Source organism: Rosa chinensis, chromosome 1, assembly GCF_002994745.2.
Source record: "Rosa chinensis cultivar Old Blush chromosome 1, RchiOBHm-V2, whole genome shotgun sequence".
NCBI lineage: Eukaryota > Viridiplantae > Streptophyta > Magnoliopsida > Rosales > Rosaceae > Rosa > Rosa chinensis.
In genome coordinates this window covers 3,833,002-3,848,052 of record NC_037088.1, presented here as the reverse complement: position 1 = coordinate 3,848,052, position 15,051 = coordinate 3,833,002, and the positions used below count along the sequence as shown (strand labels likewise).

The window sequence follows — 15,051 nt, the reverse complement described above, 5'->3', positions numbered from 1 at the left end:
GAGCGGAAGGTGACATGGCACCGCCGGAATAGGATGGGTCACCGGCGGACTGCAGAGGTGGGGCCGAGGACAACGAATTGGGGCTGGAAGAAGATGGAAACGGCGTTTGGGGAAGGCTGGTCGATGTGTTTGGTGCTAAAGGGTCAGAGGAAGGAGACAGATCGGGTAGAAGAGGAATGGGAATGGATTGGGCTTGTGAAGTAGGCTCTGCAGGCTGGTAAGTATGGGAGGATGCTTTGGGTGAATGATGGAAAGTATCCTCTAGGAATATCACATCCCGATTTGTGAAGATTTTTTTGGTTTCAACGTCGTACAATTTATACGCCTTTTGTCCCATCGGATAACCAACGAAAATGCATAAGCAACGCAGCCAAAAACTCTCATTCTCAAATAATCAGGAAGTTTGTTATAAAGCACTTCAAATGGAGTTTTCTTTTGAAGCAATAAAGTGGGAAGATGATTTATGTTATAAACGGCAGTGAGAACGCATTCTCCCCAGAAAGAAGGTGGAAGAGAAGATTTGGAAAAGGCGAGCACGAGCTGTTTCAAGAATGTGTCGATGTTTTCTCTCAACAACACCATTTTGTTGAGGTGTATACACACAAGAGTGTTGAAAAATGACTCCTTGGTCAAGAAAAAAATTTAGTAAGGAAAGAAATTCGGCTCCATTATCAGAGCGAAATTGTTGCACTTTGGTATCAAATTGAGTAGCAACATAAGTGAAAAAATGACGGAGTAAATTTTGCGTCTCACTCTTGTGACGCATCAAAAATATCCAAGTAAATTTGGAAAAATCATCAACAATAGTCAAGAAATATTGGGCACCGGAATGAGAAGGAATGTTATAAGGTCCCCAAATGTCACTATGAATAAGGGAAAAACACTTGCTTGTCGAGATAGAACTAGGAAAAAAAGGTTGACGAGTTTGTTTCGCCAATGGACAAACGTCACATTTATGACTAGAATCAAAAACAAAAGAAGATTATTATTTGGTAAATGTCGTAGACGAGTAGAAGAAGGATATCCTAAGCGGCGATGCCAAAGACTAGATGAGATGGTCAAGTTGCAAGCAAAACGATGGGATGAAGGAATGGAAGCCAACGCCACAAGATAGTATAGATCACCACGTCGCTTACCCACACCAATCATCGTCCTCATATCCAAGTCCTGCAAAATACACCAAGACAGAAAAAAAAAAAAGTCACTGAACAATGCACATCATCAATTGTCTTACCAACAGATAAAAGATCAACTTTAAAGCTTGGCACACATAAAACATCATTAAGTTTGAATGAGTCTGTAAATCGAATTGATCCAGTCTTGGTGATACTAGCTTTATCCCCATTTGGCAGAAGGACTTGTGGTGTAAAAGAAGGACCATTGATATTTGTTAATGATTTAGAAGATGAAGTAATGTGATGGGTTGCTCCGCTATCAATAATCCAGCGGTTATGTGCAACGGGAAACAAACCTCTAGAAAATTCTGAAACTGAGGCCGATGCAGCATTGGCTTGAGTGGGATTCAAGGCAGCAATAACTTGAACATATTGTTCTTCTGTGAGGTTTGGTAAAGTCTTTTGCAACTCTTGAAAAGTGGGAACAGATGTATTTGAATCAACAAAATTGGCAAAAGGAGTTGACTTAGACCTGTTCCTATTGTTACCAGATTTGTAGCTGTTGTTTCCTTGATGTGAATTGCGACTCTTATTGATGGTGTTCCCTTCTCCAGGCTTGTGCTTTGGATGCCCAGGTGGATAACCATTTTTCTTCTAACATGTTGCTTCTCTGTGATATTCTCCTCCACAGTAAGTGCACTCAAAAGGCTCCTTGCTATGATTCCCTTGATAGTTTCCCTTTGGTATCATGTTGTTGGTGGTGCCATGAACCATCATCGCTGCCATGTTTGACGGCACAGGAATAGACGAAGCCAATTCACGCTGTTTCTCTTGTTGTGCAATGGCCGCATAGGCTTGAAGAACTGAAGGCAAAGGGTTCATTAATAATATCTGACCACGCGCATCTGAATATGTTTCATTGAGTCCCATGAGGAACTGCATCAATTTGGTGCGATCTTGTTGAACACCACAAGTACAAGTATTTGAGTTGTAAGAAGAAAGCTCATCCCATAACCCCTTCAACTTCGTATAATACGCAGCAACAGACATTTGGCCCTGCTCAATCCTATATATGTCTTGTTGGATCTGGAAAAATATGAGAAGCATTACCAAGAGAAAATCTCTCACGAAGGTCCTCCCAAATAGCACGAGGAGTATTGCAGGAGAGAACTGAATCTGCCAAGTCTGGTGGTTCTAAGGATTGGAGTATCCATGAAAGCACCATATCGTTACACCGTTGCCAAAGAGCATGTTTATCTGGATCATTGACTTCATTAGGCTCCGATATTTTTCCGGTAATAAAACCAATCTTATTCTTAGCACTCAATAAAATCCGCATAGCACGGCACCAGGAATAATAATTGTCACCATTCAATCGCTTTGAAACAAGCAATAGACCTGGATGGTCTGAATGATGAAGGAATAGAGGATTGGATGAATCGAGGACAGAACTTGAATATTCAACATCGTTCTCAGTCATGATGCTAATGAAGGAATGAAAAAGAAATCAAAGATGCAACAGATGCGTTGAAAAGGAAGGATAAAGAGCTAGGACGTATCCTGCCCTGATACCATAAAAAAAAAAGATATTTGGCGGGAATATCTTTCATTTTATTGATTATAGATATTATATACATAATGGTATACTTGAACAACACGAAGTCTCCAGCAGTTTAGGAGACTAAGTAAGGAAAGACATCCTATACAACCTATTACAATCAAAGCAGAATCCTATACAAATCAAATCTGTTTGATATTCAATTAAGGTAGATATCATTTCTAATAGATATCTCCCACCAGCTGAAGGATTCTCCAGGGCTAGAATTAATATGTGCATTGGCAACATCTCTAAACTTCAACCCATATCTATGAGCTACATTTAAGAATGTTTCAGTTCCGGCATCATTTAAACCAAAATTTCGATAAGCAGATATACCTATCTTCTTTGTATTAGCATGGAAGTGTCACAATTAAGGATTTCAACCGAGGAAAATATGCTATACTATTAGTTGTCAATGCAGCAAATTAATGTAGATAACAGAGAGAGAAGGGAAATGACACTGCATAAACAGGTAAATGAAATGATAAGCCCAAGAAACGTAGAAAGAAAGTCAAACCATAGCTACATTTGCATGCAAGATGTGCTGGAAAAATAACTGATCTTCATACCTTACCTTGGAGGCAGGGGTAAAATTTAAGTCCAATCTTTTGTACCAAAAGAAAAAAGTGCAGAAGTCTGGCTGTCAACACGTACTGATTTTACATTTCTCGTATGACAGCTAAAAGTGGTACAAAAAAGTATCACTATCTTCAATTAATTCACTTCATATGCTTATACAGTGATATATTCATCATTAAGTATGAACTACAAACCATTAGCCTAGAATTTGTTCTATGCTGAGGTGACTAACATGAGTCCACGAGCATTCTTAATGTAAGAAGGACAAGTAGATATGTATTTGACTATCACATTTTCTATAACTTGACTCGCAAAATTTAATCCTTCGAATTTTAAAGAGCAGTTCTACAATTCCCAAATTTCTGTACCAAATTTGAATTTCAAAATGATGTGGCTTCTAATATGGTAGATGACACGTCATCATGTTTGACATTGATATGTTAGAAATAAGGACAATACATTTAATATGGTAGATGTCATATCTTGTAACTCAAATTTGCATGGTACTCATATTGTTCTGTGTATAACACAAACAAAGTTGCAAAAGATTATTGTACTTTTTGCAAATAGAAAGGGCTCACCACGCATGCCTAGCATTGGAGCAAGATAGATTTACATTTCACAACTCAAAGGGGTTTCATACTTAGTTTATAGGAGATTTAGTAGCAAAGATTATATATATATATATATAAGTTCCATAATATATAGTATGGTACATGCAGATCTAACATAAAGATCAATTTTTAGAAGCAATAAGATTTCCCACATCCTTTCTATTTACATTAGTATCAATCTAGCTTGTTGTTTTCTTGGAATAGTCCAGGCATTGATACCACTACTTGATGCATGGCAACTAGCTAGTTGGCCTCCTCTAATATGCGTTTCTTTGCATCCATAACACAAAGCCAATGACTTTATTTTTAATTTGGCTGGTTTTTGGGCTTACGTACCACCGGCTTTGTTTTTATCAGGGTGCCTATAAGAACTTCTTGACATCCTCATTATACCAAATGCATCAGTGTCCCTTTCAAGAAAAGTGTAATGGTCAAAGTAGAAAAGAATCAATACTTCCATAATCTCCTTACAAATGAGTCATGACCAAGCACTGCAGTGTTAATTTCACACAAAATTAAAACATGAGGTTAAGCAGATTTATGTTGGGAGTACTGCCCGAGTCTATGAAGATATACCATATAACTATAAGCACCTGATTTCCAGAGTGACAACAAGTATCTATGTACTGTTCTCTGCGGAACTGCTTCTAGAGATGAAGAAGTGCTTCACACAGCTGATAACGAAGAAGTTGGTTCGGCAAATTCAAATGAATCTCTCAAGGACGTATTTGAAGAAAACCTAAGAAATGGCAATAACTTAAGCACCAGTGAAGATGATGCATGGCTGGGTTGAAGTGAAAGTCCCAGCTGATAGTCATGTCACTCGATCATGTGCCCCTTGATTAAAAAAAAAAAGAAATCAGCTCCATGCATGCAAATCAAGTCTGGTTCAGAACAGGTATGCGATAAGTGGGTTATGATCGAGTGAGTGGTATGCGGGAGCACTGATCGATGTAATATCGATTATTATGTTTGCTAGCTGATCACTGTACATGCAATTTTCCCGTCTTTGCATGAAGCTACAGCACAGATGAGTGATGTAAATCCTTGTGCATCCCTGACACTTGGTCTACTGTCACTCGAGAGGAAAGATTGTGTTTATGATGAAGAGATATATTTGTTTGCTGACCCTGCTGATTCAGTGGATTTGGAAAACCAAGCGATTAGAGTGAAAACTCAGCTGGAAGTTCTATAGCTCATGGCTCTGTTTATGCCTGCTCGGCTGCCCCCCCCCCCCCCCCCCCAGCAATTATCTAGAACAATTTTCCATCACTACAAAAAAAATTGCAACAGCCACGGTGCCATGCCGTGGCAAAAGCCTCTTTTACCGTCGCAAAAGAGCATTGGCGACGGCAATGCTTCAGACGCAATTGGTGTCGTCGCCAATAGTATTTGCCATGACAAATGCGCCGTGTCAAGATTATTAGCGACGGCAAACCATTTGCCGTTGTAAGAATTTTGCGACTGAAAAATTCCGTCCCAAATACCAATGGCAACACCACCAATCGCTACTGAAGTTTTTTTGCCGTTGCCAAAAGAAATTTGCTACGGCAAAAATGCCGTCGCAAAGGTAGTATTTTTAAATAAATAAAAAAATGGGCATGCAAAATGCATTTTATTTTTTATTTTTTATTTTTTATTTTTTATTTTTTATAGCTATACAAAAAGGAATGCAACTTATACAAAAGGGAATGATACATTCATGAATGTTACAAAAGAAATGAAGGTTATACGAAAGTTTACAAGATAATTAAGCTTTAAAGAAACGAAGGTCATACATCTGAGCTCATGTGTGATATGCAAAGTATACATTGAAATACATACTTGGTGATTGGAAAATTTTTTTTTCTCTATCTCAACTACATTCTGGGCATATGGTGCTTGCTCATATCGATGGAGGTGTCCCCTTGATAACTCTCCCCTCTGTAAAGAGAAAAATATAGTGTACCTACATGTGCATTTGCAAGCATGATTAGCTATAATGAGCCACGCTCATTGTACCGCCAGAGGTACCAACTCCCACCAAAGGAGTGACCTACGGAAACACGGCCAGATGGGCTACCGCTTGAGCCCCGAATCGCCCCCAGATCACCGCTGACGCGCCGCCACGAGCCGTGCCAAGATAGCATCAGAAGCTCCAGACGCTAGGAATCGAAGCACATCAGTCCCACATTGAAAACAAGAAGAAGATCAACCTTCTCCTCACCTATAAATGGTTCTCTCATCTCTCCTCATTAATTACGCATTTTACTACTCATTTATTGTTATGCTACCTATATACACTGACTGACTTAGGCATCGGAGAAGTGAAGACCGCCCAACACGGTCTCCCTCTGACGCCCTGTCTCTCGTGTGACAGCTAGCGAAGGCCATCAAGTCCTCAGAGTAGCGGTCCGCCCACCGGACCCGCGTTAAACGAAAGATCGGCTACCGCCGGACTTTGAGCATTAACATATAGTTTTATGAAGTAGCTGATACTTGGTAGGACTCATCATAAGCTTTTGGCCTTGATTAATGCATCTTGTCCCAAATCATATCCCTTCGCAGCCATTGTATTGACAACTTCCTGAGCAACAATTACTGCCTCTCAAGGGCTCAAATACATGTTGATGAATATAAAAGCAATGTTACTACTTGGCACATTCAAGAGTATAAAAAGTTCAAAGGGCAAAATGATGAAAAGAAACACTTAGTAGTTTAGACACTCAATAACAATTCCCTTCTGTAACAAAAAATAAAATAAAATAATGCTGCCTGCCTAAGTCATCAACAACCCAATCACTTGTACTGAACAAAAATGGCCAAATATAATGGATATAACTTTTTCTACATCTCTATTAAGAAAGACCTGACTGAATACTGAAAGACTAGATTTTGTTCTCACATAGAATGAGTTTGCAACTGAAACATCAAAATCTGTAAAATACATGAACTAACACGGAACAATGATATACTAAGTATTTGATGAATTGCTTTGTGTTATTGGAAATTGCCTCTTACACAACAACAATCCAAGTATTGAATGATAGAGAGAGAGAGAGATTTCCTTTAACGACTGCTTGTGACATGAAAAAGACCAAGTATCACAATGGAAAACAACCTAACACAAGCCAAGCAAACCTAACCTTATAGAAACTTTAAAAATTGATTGCATTTAATTCATGATCAACCCAAAGGTATACCAACACAAGCAAGGGGTCAGTTGTAATGCATGGGGCAGCCTGCAATAATTTTAGAGTAGCAAGAAGTAAAACGGTATATAACAACACAACAACAAAACAATACATTCTCAATAATGTCCAAATTTAGGTACTTGCATGCTCTTGAAGACTCTCGGTAAGGCACAGTACTGTAAGAATTATTCTAGCACTTGCAGCTATGAACAATTGGGAATTAAGGCAATTGGATGTTAAAAATGCCTTTTTACATGGGGATTTGAAAGAAGAAGTCTATATGGCTCAACCTCAAAGTTTTGTTGATCCAGTACACATTGATTATGTATGCCTATTAAAGAAATCTCTATATGGCTTAAAGCAAGCTCTAAAGCCTGGAATGAGAAGTTCACAAGTTTCCTACCAAGTTTGGGATTTGTTTTCTCACATTCTAATCCAAGTCTCTTTGTTAGACATACTTCTGCAGGAATGGTGGCCTTATTACTATATGTGGATGATATTGTGATCACTGGTTCAGATACCACATGAATTCATGAGGTTATATCTGAGTTGAGTATGGTGTTTGACATGAAAGATCTTGGTCCTTTAACATACTTTTTGGGATTGGAAGTTACTAGAGTCAAACAAGGAATTTTTCTAAGTCAAGCTAAATATGCTAATGATCTTCTTGTAAAGGCAGGAATTGATACAGTTCGACCTTGCAGTTCCCCTTGTCTTCCTCATTATCAAATGACAAAAGATCAAGGTGTGCCTCTCAAAGATCCAACTATGTACAGAAGCATTGTAGGAGCCTTACAATATCTCACCTTTACACGACTAGATATTGCTTATGCAGTGAACACTATTTGTCAGTTTTTGACAACTGCTACAGACATTCACTTTGGTGTAGTCAAGAGGATACTAAGATATCTACATGGCACTGCTCATAAAGGTTTGTTTTACAACTCAGCTAATGCACTTAACAATGTAGTTTGTGTCAAGGCATTTTGTGATGCCTATTGGGCAGGAGAAGTTATTCAAAGACGTTCAACCACTGGATTTGTAGTATATCTTGGTATGTGTCCAGTTTCATGGCAGTCAAAGAAACAAGGTATTGTGTCTCGAAGTTCAACTGAATCTGAGTATAGAAGCTTAGCTAATATTGCAGCTGAAATAAGTTGGATTAGACATTTACTTTGTGATTTGAAGGTTCCAATTCCTAGAGCCCCCTTACTTAAGTGTGATAACCTGTCTGCATTGGCTCTAGCTTCAAATCCAGTGTTTCATTCTAAGATTAAACACTTGGATAATGATTTTCATTTTGTTCGGGAGCGTGTTCAACGCTATGATTTGTACCTTGAATATGTATCTACTACAGAACATACTGCTATCTACTACAGAACATACTGCAGACATTTTAACAAAAGGGTTACCTTCACCAATCTTTCGCACTCATTGTATCAATCTCAAACTAGCCACCCTAGCTGAGCTTGAGGAGGGGTGTTAACAGTACTGTTAGTTCTAACAGAATCTGTTGTTAGACTTAACAGAATCTGGAAGATTTCAGAGACTTGAGGACACGTTGCAGCATTTCCATTCTTTCCAGCTGTATTAGTCAGTTAGCTTTATTTAGTTAGCTGCTGGATTAGTTAGTTAGTTAGCTATGTAGTATATATATATAGCTAAACTTTCTCATTTCTCTGTAACGAAGCTTTTGATTAAAACAAAACAGTTAGTAGATTCCTTTTGTCTCAGTATCTTTTCCTTCTTCTTTCTCTCTACGAAACCCTAGTTCATTTTTTGATGCCATGGCTATCACATTATACATTGCAGTGAAAGGCAAGGCATTTGGTTTTGGTAGTTGAGACTTGTGAGCGCTTTGCAATAATGCACTGGTCAAGTACATGAATTGCAGCTACCACCTCTCTTTTTACTCTGCCCATGCCATATAAATGAAACCCACTCCTCTCACCTACGCCTATCATAACCATCTTCTAGCGACCCCAGTCAATGACCCACTTGCTTAACTAGCCATCTATATACTATACTATAATCTATGTCACTCTGTCTAGCTAACACCAAGAAATAAAACTGATAATAATCAATTTGCCGATATCTTTTGATTTTTTGGTATTTTTATCTAAAAGTAAAATTACTTCAATTTATTTATTTATTTTATATTTTTTTTGTAGAGTAGCAGCACTGTTATTAATGACAATGAAGTCGATAAACCTATAATTAATAATCTTTCAGTTTAAGTAAATCAAACATTAAAATATGATCGTATTCTTAGATGAATAAAAACTCACTCAATAATATTAAAATCACTTATATGTTTGATATATGCGAAACCTTCTAATACAATTTCATTGATTATGATCCGTATGGTACTGTTGCTCTATCAAAATAAATTCATATGTCAAATTAAAATTTGAATTAAAAATAAAGACGACTGTTGAATTTAAACAGGCCTTTTGTTTGGTAGGCACGACGAAAGACCATGCACATTCCAAATCATGTGGATTTTGATCACACAAAAAACCATGCACGTGCCATTGGCTGATGGTTTCTAACAAGGCGATTGGGCAGGCATGTGACCCCCCAGCTACCCATCAATCCTCTCTATTTTTCATATATAAATACAACTCCATTTCTAATACCATTATATTCTAACATTTTTCCTTCCTACTGTAACACAAAACAAACAGCTCAATCCATCCTTGTTCCTCCCGCCTCCCCATTTTGATCTTGACTCGACACTTCTCTGAGATATCAAAATGGTGACCGTCGAGGAAGTCCGCAAGGCTCAACGTGCTGAGGGTCCGGCCACCGTCTTGGCCATCGGGACAGCCACTCCACCGAACTGTATTGACCAGAGCACATACCCCGACTACTACTTTCGTATCACCAACAGCGAGCACAAGGCTGAGCTCAAAGAGAAATTCCAGCGCATGTGTAAGTACTATCACCTAGCCACTGATCGATGATTTCTTTCTTCTCCATTTCTTTGTCCTTAATTCATAACACGTCCGTTTTTGTGTTCGAATAGCTTACTCTTTAATCCTTGATGCATGAATTTAATTGTATGGAATGGAATGATTGTAGTATACTGATGGAAGATTATATAATGCTCATGGCTAACTGTGATGTTGCACTTTCAGGTGACAAATCTATGATCAAGAAGCGTTATATGTATTTGACTGAAGAAATTCTCAAAGAGAATCCCAGCATGTGCGAGTACATGGCCCCTTCACTTGATGCAAGACAAGACATGGTGGTGGTTGAAATTCCAAAGCTTGGGAAAGAGGCAGCTACCAAGGCCATTAAGGAATGGGGTCAGCCCAAGTCCAAAATCACCCACTTGGTCTTTTGTACTACGAGTGGCGTCGACATGCCCGGGGCTGATTACCAGCTCACTAAGCTCTTGGGCCTCCGCCCGTCCGTCAAGCGTCTCATGATGTACCAGCAAGGGTGTTTTGCCGGAGGCACGGTGCTTCGGTTGGCTAAGGACTTGGCCGAGAACAACAAAGGTGCACGTGTTCTTGTTGTTTGCTCAGAGATTACTGCCGTGACTTTCCGTGGGCCTAGCGACACTCATCTTGATAGTCTTGTGGGCCAAGCCTTGTTCGGTGATGGTGCTGCGGCGATTATTGTTGGGTCTGACCCATTGCCCGAGGTTGAGAAGCCTTTGTTCGAGTTGGTCTCGGCAGCTCAAACTATCCTTCCTGACAGTGACGGAGCCATCGACGGGCATCTTCGTGAAGTTGGGCTCACATTTCACCTTCTCAAGGATGTTCCCGGGCTGATTTCTAAGAACGTTGAGAAGAGCCTCAACGAGGCCTTCAAACCTTTGAATATCACGGACTGGAACTCACTATTCTGGATTGCACACCCGGGTGGCCCTGCAATTTTGGACCAAGTAGAGGCTAAATTGGGCCTCAAACCCGAAAAGTTAGAAGCCACAAGGCATATATTATCCGAGTATGGCAACATGTCTAGTGCTTGTGTGTTGTTTATTTTGGACGAGGTGAGGAGGAAGTCTGCAGCTAATGGGCACAAGACCACTGGAGAAGGGCTAGAGTGGGGTGTTCTATTTGGGTTTGGGCCTGGGCTCACCGTCGAGACCGTCGTGCTTCACAGTGTGGCTGCTTAGACTTGAAGGCATCTGGATTCACTTGGGTGATCTGCTCCCGGATTTGTTCTTATATATCTATTGTTTCCACTCTACTTTCTTGGCTAGGTTTCCGTTTTTGGATTTTTTTTTCTGGTGAATTTCAATTGGGCATTCTGAGGTAAACTTAGATGCTTGTCCTATGTAGCAATATATGTAATGATGAATAATGTTATTCCACATATTTCATATGATTAAAAGTTCCTGCAATTTAGTTAGAAGCTTACTTTCCCAGAAGATTGAGAGCAGGGAAGGATTCTCAAATGCTAGAATATGTGCGTTTGCAACATCTCTAAATATCATCCCATCTATGAGAGATCCTGCATCAATTAAACCAAAGTTTCAATAAGCAAAATGAACCTATTATTGGAGTTGTGTGGCTCGGTACAAATCAGAATGTGAAAATGATAAAATCTCACATCAGAAATGAGACATAACAACATAAAAAATATAAATGGTTGAATTATTCTTAATAGTACAGAGGCATTTTTGGGACAAAACCCCACACCGGTTGATGTAAGGTGGTTAAGTTAGGAAAATAATACTCTGTCTCACCCATGAATAGACCACGAGACTTATGTTGCCACAACACGTATCTTCTTTTAAATTCCTTGAGAGTAATATATTTTAAAATTTCAACCGAGGAAAACATGTTGTACTATTAGTCATTCCAACCGTGGAAAACATGCTATACTATTAGTCACCATGAAAGCAATACAATTAAAGTTTCCAACCGAGGAAAACATACTATACTATTAGTAGTCAACACAGTATATTGATAATGATAACAGAAAGAAAAGGGAAATGATACCTGCATAAACAAGTAAATGAAATGATAAGCCCAAGAAACTAAGAAGGAAAATCTCAAACTATAGCTACATTTGCATACAAAGATGTGCTGAATATAAGCTAATAGCCAAATAGCCTTTGAAGCAGGGGTATATGCAAGTCCGATCTTTTGTACAAAAGAAAAGGTGCAAAAGTTCTGGCTGACAACACTGATTGTACGTTTCTGGTATGACAGCCAAAAGTGGGACTAACAAAGTTCTATTGCCTGAGATTCATTCTCTTCATAATTTCATATGCATATACAGTGATATATGTTCATCAAAAAAAAAAAAGTATGAATTACAACACATAGTCCTATAACTTAACATTTAATCCTTCGATTTTCAAAGAGTAGTTCTACAATTCTCAACTTTTTGTATCAAATTTGAGTTCTAAATGTCGTGACATCTAATTTGGTAGATAACAAATCATTATGCTAGACATTAGTACGTTAGAAATGAGGACATGACATTTGATATGACAGATGCCACAACATTTGTAACTCAATTTTAGTCACATATTTGACATCTCAAGTGTTTTCCCTTTTCAAATATCATATGAATATTCTAATATTTGAAATCTATTTTGTACCTATCTATAAATATAGAAGAAAGTATCAACTATAAGACATTAGTACGTTAGAAATGAAGACATGACATTTGACATGACAGATGCCACATCATTTGTGACCCAATTTTAGTCACATATTAGACATTTCAAGTGTTTTCTCTTTTCAAATATCATATGAATATTCTAACATTTGAAATCTATTTCGTACCTATCTATAAAGGAAAATACTTCAATACATTAATGTACCGATACATCAAGTAGACTAGGTTCAATACAGAAGTAGACTAGCTCGGTACAAGGGTAGACTAACTCCATGCATGTCTACCTATGTACTGAGCTAGTCTACCTCTATATTGAACCTAGTCTACTTAATGTATCGATACATTAATGTACTGTAGACGATCCCATCTATAAATATAGAAGAAAGCATCGACCATAAGATTTTATTGGTGCTAGATATGGTAATCAAGGACAAGATACATATTGGGGAGTGCATGGCTAGTGTAAAATACATACATAGTCACACCCACGCACATCTACTATTATTATCCTCTATATTATAAACAGTTAAACATCAAGCCTAGCAGCTGAGTGTAATGTTCTTTTCTTCTTTCGCTAAGAGAGTAAATCTCCTATCGTGAGACTGCACTAGTTCTATTAAACTGACAGGTAAGTGTAGAAAAAATGTAACTAGCACATCAGAATTCCCTTAAATTATTGGATCTTATCCTCAAAACAGGTTGTTCCATAGAGATTATGGCATATTGAAATCATGAAATGAGATTGGTAATACCTTCTTTATTGTACCGTTTATGAGTCTTAGAAGGGGCTCCATGCTTGTGTTCACAGTTGGCTATCGGAGAAGGCTACTCACTATTCATGCATGTACTGTAAGTGTAAACATATCAATTCTGTTTTGTTTTGCAAATTCCCAAGCAGCTTCCTCAGCTAAGATCTTTGAGACCACACACCAAAGCTGATGAAAACCGAAGTTGCAAGTAGTGAGAATGCGCCAATTGTCTTTTCAATAGCATGAAAGCAATAAGGTTTGTCCAATTATGTTCTTATTAGAAGCGGTATCCTAAGCAAAACCAGGAAACAACATAAATTAATAGCATGCAAAAATAATTAGAGTTATAAGAACTACATACCTGTGAATCTGTGATCGTTCATAAGAACTACATACCTGTGATCTTTCACAAAATGCTGGTGTTTGGCTCCAAAATCAGTTGGCGTGCAAACTGTCTCTTTTGAGCGTGTGCGCAGGCGTGCCAGCACCGTGGGGTGCAGTCGTCGGGGGAGTCCCTTGACCTGACTTCTTCTTCAAGCGTTTGTGGACAAGGAGAGCACCAACCTCGCCACAAGGTTCTTCTCTAGCCTTCCGAGAAAGGACTTCTTGCCTTACGGATAAGGACTTTGGATGTGATCTCTTCGCGTCATCGAATCGATACTCAACGTTGTAGGCTGAGCAGAGCAGTCACTGGGAAGTTTGGAGAAAGCACGGGTTTTGCTAAAGCGTGACTTTAGCTTCGCTGGGTTGCAAGGGCGTTACCCTTGCTTCGCTGGTTGTATCGGTGGCAGTGGTACTGGCAGTCGGCTCGCGGGGAGACTAGGACTGGAAGCACGATCGCCGGGTTGATCTAGTGATGCTGACAGTCGGCTCCCGGGGAGACTAGGACTGGCGTGCGGTCACCGGGTTTCAACGAGGTTGAAGGTTTGCTCCGGGGAGGCTTTGTAATCGCTGGGATTGATTGATTCGAGAGAGGTCCTTCTTTCGTCCTTGAAACCTAGTATTTATAACTAGGGTTTCGACTGTTCCTTGCTATAGAAGGATTATTGATTGAAGTTTCTTATTCAATCTCTGCTACTTGACTCCAATAAGGTTTCGTTTTCCTTATGGATTATGGAATGGGCGAAGCTGTAACCCAAACTCAAGTAGGCTTATTTTTGGGCCGCAGGTATCGGCCTGCTGTGCTAAATCCACTAAACGATCTTGCCAAAATTACTTTTGGGCTCAAACATTGCCCCCCAGGCCCCGAAAGCAGGCCCGCGAAGATGTAACTGCTTAAAGGGGGCTAAAACGACACACCGATCGCTAGAAACGATATCATTAATGAGGATTGCGTCCTTTCGCTTGAGAAAATGCCTTTCTGTCGTATCGTTTCCCTCACAAAATTTCTTATTTAAACCCGCAGCCACTTCAGACCTGTCACATCAGAAACTCTTTTAGTCTGCTAAAACCCAGAAACCCTCTTACTGCTAATATCTTCCTCTTAGAAACCCAGAAATGGCTCCCCCAAAGAAGATAGTCATCGACCAAGAAGAGGAACTAAATGAACAAGCCGCCCACACTTGGGGAACCAGCATCAGTGCCCGCATTCGCCTCCATACCAGTATTCAAAGACCCCTACTCCTCTAGTTC

At 39.2% G+C, this 15,051-nt stretch overlaps 2 protein-coding genes and 1 long non-coding RNA gene across 3 annotated transcripts; 2 read left to right on the top strand and 1 right to left on the bottom strand.

The window, feature by feature from the left end:
- The first annotated feature begins 7,636 nt into the window (after positions 1-7,636).
- Positions 7,637-8,548, top strand: LOC112198664 (uncharacterized mitochondrial protein AtMg00810-like). The gene has a single exon (XM_024339798.1). The coding sequence runs from the start codon at positions 7,637-7,639 to the stop codon at positions 8,546-8,548; it is 912 nt and encodes a 303-aa protein (XP_024195566.1).
- A 1,179-nt stretch (positions 8,549-9,727) lies between these two features.
- On the top strand, positions 9,728-11,422 carry LOC112175464 (polyketide synthase 1). The gene is made up of 2 exons (XM_024313145.2): positions 9,728-10,015; positions 10,222-11,422. The coding sequence occupies exons 1-2, from the start codon at positions 9,838-9,840 to the stop codon at positions 11,211-11,213; spliced, it is 1,170 nt and encodes a 389-aa protein (XP_024168913.1). The 5' UTR covers positions 9,728-9,837; the 3' UTR covers positions 11,214-11,422.
- LOC112175485 lies at positions 11,270-13,727 on the bottom strand. Its single transcript, XR_002926468.2, has 2 exons — positions 13,423-13,727; positions 11,270-11,551 (listed from the first exon to the last, which is right to left on the bottom strand). It is a non-coding gene; the product is annotated as an uncharacterized LOC112175485 (long non-coding RNA).
- Positions 13,728-15,051: the final 1,324 nt, after the last annotated feature.

Excerpts from the sequence above, each read along its gene's own strand:
- LOC112198664 (XM_024339798.1), top strand. The coding sequence starts at position 7,637 with ATGGTGTTTGACATGAAAGATCTTGGTCCTTTAACATACTTTTTGGGA.
- LOC112175464 (XM_024313145.2), top strand. The coding sequence starts at position 9,838 with ATGGTGACCGTCGAGGAAGTCCGCAAGGCTCAACGTGCTGAGGGTCCG. Across the intron at positions 10,016-10,221 it reads AGAGAAATTCCAGCGCATGT|GTGACAAATCTATGATCAAG; the intron begins GTAAGTACTATC and ends TTGCACTTTCAG.